The sequence below is a fragment of the Electrona antarctica genome (genome assembly GCF_951216825.1).
Source record: "Electrona antarctica genome assembly, chromosome: 22".
NCBI classification, from domain to species: domain Eukaryota; kingdom Metazoa; phylum Chordata; class Actinopteri; order Myctophiformes; family Myctophidae; genus Electrona; species Electrona antarctica.
The window spans coordinates 25,106,492-25,112,097 of NC_136805.1; the positions used below are offsets into that span (position 1 = coordinate 25,106,492).

At 45.9% G+C, this 5,606-nt stretch overlaps 1 protein-coding gene across 1 annotated transcript; it reads right to left on the bottom strand.

Annotated features, from left to right (window-relative positions):
- Positions 1–1,535: 1,535 nt before the first annotated feature.
- On the bottom strand, positions 1,536–3,827 carry LOC306915049 (protein transport protein Sec23A-like; the record flags this gene model as incomplete). Its single annotated transcript, XM_079492295.1, has 1 exon — positions 1,536–3,827. The coding sequence occupies one exon, from the start codon at positions 3,825–3,827 to the stop codon at positions 1,536–1,538; it is 2,292 nt and encodes a 763-aa protein (XP_079348421.1).
- Between the last annotated feature and the right edge of the window lie 1,779 nt (positions 3,828–5,606).

The window sequence follows — 5,606 nt, forward strand, 5'->3', positions numbered from 1 at the left end:
TTCTACTTTCTTCATTTTCACACTTAATGTGGTTTTAACAACTTCTCTAAACAGTAAACACCATTAAACAACATTTGAATTTACAAGCATCATTTGCATGAATCATTGATGCTAGGCCGTGTATAATTGAACTTCTAAATGACATACTGTATAAATAAATATATAGCAAGTGTATATATACAAAACTACATGTTACATGTTTATCAAAATAACTTCATATTGATTACATCTAAATGCCCCCACAGGGTTAGGGCCCCCTGGGGCTAGACACACTGATCTCCAATCCACACCAAACTTGGCACAAACACTGTTCAGGGTCTGCCATGACAATAGTCACACCGGGGGGCACGTCTGGCCCCCATGGACTCACGTCAGGAGCCCAGGACCACAGGCACGCACGCTGTTGCTCTAAAGCCTCCCATACAGGCGTGTAACTATCGTGACGCAATTGCGTTGTCTGCGTTGGGCCCCAATTTCCACCCGTGCCGAACGCTGAAAGCTGCCTGAAAATCTCTGTAGTGAACCCGACACAGGGGGTTGAGGACAGCTCTGCAGGTGGCTCTGCTGCAGAGAATTGGTTACTGGATGGGAGGGAGGTCAGGCCGTTCCTTCAGAGGAGTGAAGAGGGCGGCGATGGGTACGACCATCCCGGAAGCATCCAGGCGGCTGGATGGCCAAACGTTCCAACTAGTAGTCAAACTGCAGTCTCCTCTCTGCTACCAAAGACCAAACAGAGAGGCCAGTCGATGATGTCAATACTAAGATGTCAGATATCTCCATATTTGGGCAAATCGACAGAGCCAGCTGTGTATGGAACTTGTAATCAATATTCGCTACTTCCATAAGTTACGCTCTGACTTTAGGTGCGTTACCCGTTCAAATCATATCATATAAATAACGATAATGGGTGGCACACACCAAGACTGCATTTCAGTTATTTATTCTTGCATGTTGGACAGAAGGATATACAGCCTTCATCAGTATCATAAGTTCCACACAATAGTCAGTTTCTGTTTTGATTGATTGATTGAAATATTTATTAACAGTTTCTTTCAGTGCGTTTTAACAGCGGGAGAACAACGGAAAACGATCATGAATTTCATTGGCTATCGCCTAATCGTCCACTATCGCCGGACGATGTCGCCCGAAAAGATGAATTATTATCCTTTCGGGCGACGTTCCTCCGCTTATCGCCTGTTCGCCTGCTATCACCAGTAATCGCCGGGTCCCATAGACAAATAATGCACCTCCTGAAAATGCATCTTTCTGTCGGCCGCCGTTAAAAAATCTCAAAAGTAAATAAAGAAAGCATTGCTCCCAAGTGGAGCTCGCACCTCATGTGATCAGCCTGTGATGTCAGTCATCTGATGTATCTGTGATGTATGATATCATATTTGGGCAAGGTTTCAGCCTGAGCCAATTGCCAATCAAATCAAGTTAAATATTTTAAATATACAGCCCTATGGGGGCGTGCATGAGAGATTTGATGCTGATCGGTCTGGTGGAGAAAATAATAGAGATGATGTTTGTTCTTTTCAGACAGAGCTGGAGACGGCAATTTTCTTCAGATGATCCATGAACAACTGCAGACTGCAGTCATCTGTTAGGATGGAAGCACCAGACTCTTGGGCCCAGGCGTATATGTTGTTGTGGGTTTGAGAAGGATTCACCTTGGACAACAGGAACCGGGCCTCACTTCCTCCATGCTGTGTGTCTATATATGTTGGCATGGGGAAGCGCGTTTGCAGGAGTTCCTGGACGTCGTCAACTGGAGCTTGAAGAAGATTTTTGAAATTTTCGTATTCTGGCATATCTTGATAGCCCGCCTGACGCCACTTAGAAACAGTCTCGCCATGGTAGATGAGTATCTGGAAGAAAGAGTCCATCAGGAGGATTCTGTCGGGTAGAATACTACTGCTGTCTAACAGGACAGGCTCAGGTGGTCCGTTGAAAGAGTAGGCATATAGAATAGGTTGGACCATAATGAGAGACTGAGTCAGATCTTGTCTCATAAGTTGATGTCTATAATATGAAGTCTCATCTGGACTGTTGTTGAAAACCTTGAGGAAGTGAGACCTACGCAGATGGAACATAAACTGTGGGTAGAGAGAGAAGGTTTCAGATAATCTGAAGGAGTTTGGGTCGTCGTTATGATAATCTCCAAACTTCTGACACAGTCTAATCAGTTGTTTGTCCAGCCATCTGAGTACGTCTGGTGCTTCTTTACTTTCCGCTTGGTGAACCGCCAGGCGTGTCATCAAGATGGCCGCCGCCTCCTGATCAAACGATGATGCAATGTTCTGAATCCGAGTCTGGGCATCTGCCCAATTCCTGGCAATAGTGGTAACTCTAGTGCGTCTCTGTCCAGACGAGTGTTGGTACTGGGTTACAAACTGGACCACACCCCGACCTTCCAGAGGGCTAGGTGCATTGTGTTGGTTGACAACTTCAAAGTATAGTGCCAGCGTGGTACCTTGGTCCAAACCACAGATCTTCCACTGATAGGTCCCTCCTACACCAATCTCATTATTTGAGACACATGGGCCTTTAGCACTGAGGGACACGCATGACCCGATGGCTCCTGAAATCTTGACCTCTCTGGATGTCTTTACTTCCAGAGTTCCATCAAAGGCCATCTTAAACGTTCCCTGGTCATCTTTGGTGAAAACTCTCTGGAACGTTTGTTTAAAAATAGATGTGTTAAAGGAGTTTGCCATGACTATAACCCCTCCAGTATGATTAGAGCAGCATTTCATCTCCAACAGGCCAGTCTGGTCGAGGGCACAGGCATAGATGTCAATGATGTGGCCGTTGGTCGATGCTCTATTAGCCAACGCCTCATAGTGTTTGGTAGCTTTTTTCATAAACTTGGCACTGCCTTCCTCAATGTCATGCCAGGAGCGGATGGGCATCTTCAGTTCATCCCCCACCACCATGCCAGGGCCTTGAGTGGCCGGACCCCCAATAAACATCATGATACGAGCTCCGGTTTTAGGGAACGAACACTCCAGTAGGCCAACAGCAATGGATAGGGCGACACCCGAAGAGCGGAGTGGTCTTTTGCCCTGAGTGACAGGCCAGGGATCTTGCTGTAGCTCCCCCAAAAGGTCAATAAGGTTCATGTCTACTTTCTGGAGCGGCTGCAAGAACCTGTTAGAGGTGGGCTGCTGGAGGGACTGTGGTCCTCTTGCCTGGACTGGTGGTTTGGTAAGACCCAACATCTCCTGGATCTGTTTGCTGCTGAGGTCTTTAGTTCCCCTGAACACATAGCTCTTAGAAATTCCCTCACAGCCCAGGTCATGGACATGAACTATTTGACCAAAGGTGATGAGTCCCACCAGAGTAGCCGGGGGTAGAAGAGACAAAGACATCTGGAGAGACTCCTTCAGAGCCTGCAGGTCCTCATGCTCCGTGCAAGTGTCCACAACATACAGGAAGACCAAGGGCATCTGAGGACCACCCTTTATAACATACTCTATAGTGGAGAATTGAGGAAGTAGCTCAGCAGGTTGGTTCACCTCGGAAATACCAGCATAGGTTGTAGGAAAGTGGTTGTTTTGGTAACAGAAGTTACAGGTCCACAACTTGTCTCTGTAGTGAACCCGACACAGGGGGTTGAGGACAGCTCTGCAGGTGGCTCTGCTGCAGAGAATTGGTTCATACTGGATGGGAGGGAGGTCAGGCCGTTCCTTCAGAGGAGTGAAGAGGGCGGCGATGGGTACGACCATCCCGGAAGCATCCAGGCGGCTGGATGGCCAAACGTTCCAACTAAACCGCACACCATCATGCTTCTCACACTGAGCAATGTATTCCGGGAATGTGGACATGACTAGTAGTCAAACTGCAGTCTCCTCTCTGCTACCAAAGACCAAACAGAGTACTTGGAGGCCAGTCGATGATGTCAGTACTAAGATGTCAGATATCTCCATATTTGGGCTGACTGATGATGTCAGTACTAAGATGTCAGATATCTCCATATTTGGGCAAATCGACAGAGCATGGAACTTGTAATCAATATTCGCTACTTCCATAAGTTACGCTCTGACTTTAGGTGCGTTACCCGTTCAAATCATATCATATAAATAACGGTAATGGGTCGCACACACCAAGACTGCATTTCAGTTATTTATTCTTGCATGTTGGACAGGAGACAAACGTTTCGGATATCCAGCCTTCATCAGTGTCATAAGTTCCACAAAAATAGTCAGTTTCTGTGCTTTATGTCTGCCTGCATGCTTATTTCAATGCCTACTTCAGAGCACAGCGCGCTTCTGGTTGGCTGCTGCTCTGTCCCACCGTACTGTGGCAGGGGCAAAATTGAACTTTTTCTCAACTTCAATGCTTTGTGTGTTGCAGGCAGACGCATTTTGCTGGGTACTTTTGATTATTATAGGTGAACAAATCTGCTACACTATATGTAGGCTGCATGTGGAACATCACTAACAATTGAATATTGATTCAAGTAATGTACTGACAGTTACAGACAATACTGAACTACAGTATGCATACAATTATGTAAAGATGGGTTATGAACAGAAAAAAGTGTAAAATCTATTGGGAAGGTATGTAGCCGTCACATTTTACACTTTTCCTGTGAAACTCCAAAAAGATGTTGAGGAAGTTTTGTTTACGTCTCTCAGAAGGTTGGATGGGAATTATGTTGAAGCCTGTGAGCCTATGAAGATCTAAAAAAAGAAAAGTGTGCCTCCAGCTGTTCTTACATTCCAAGGTAACAAATTAGAGCAGGTGGCAAATGTTTTGCATCACACATTAGTAGGCCATGGCAGTGTGGCACTGTGTAGATTGTCAGTTCAGCATCTCTGCAAGTCCTTTGCCAGAGTCTCCGCCCTCTCAGCTGAGAATAAGTGTGGAAACAGAAGAATGCACTCTTCTCAACCTTACATAGCACTGCAGTGGCTGGCATGTGCGTGAACTGTAATGGATGTGTGTAGTCAGGGTGAGTCTTTTAAAATGCAACATAGTAGGCGTAGACTAGAGAGATGGAGAGGAAGAGGAAACAGAAATAGGGCTGACATTGATCCTACTACATCAATATTCTCTTCAATGCTATATGCAGCATGACTCATTCACTGGAGAGGGGAGACACTTATGTGTGTGTGTGTGTGTGTGTGTGTGTGTGTGTGTGTGTGTGTGTGTGTGTGTGTGTGTGTGTGTGTGTGTGTGTGTGTGTGTGTGTGTGTGTGCGTGCGTGCGTGCGTGCGAGAGAGAGAGGGAGAGAAACGTCTGTGTGTTGTGTTTACCCTGTTTTGCTGCAAAGTATGTGTACGCACATCTCAAGTAACCTCCCATGTGTGCTCCAGCCCCCTGGAGACCGTCTGGCCCACACAAATAGTTACCTTTTTGCTTTTTCGCTGCCAACATGTGACCAGGGGACCATGCGTGGGTCCCCTGACCCCTAATCTAGTGAAACCTTAGATGACACAAATCAATATACTTGAATAATTGATCTAGAGTGGAAATGATAAAGGGCGTGACATAAAAAAGAAAGGTTTTTGTAATGGTTTCCTTAGCTCAATTGCACCAAAAAAACAGAACTTTTAACATTCAGTAGATTTTCTGTGGTCTGGGGTTTTCTGGCTCAAACA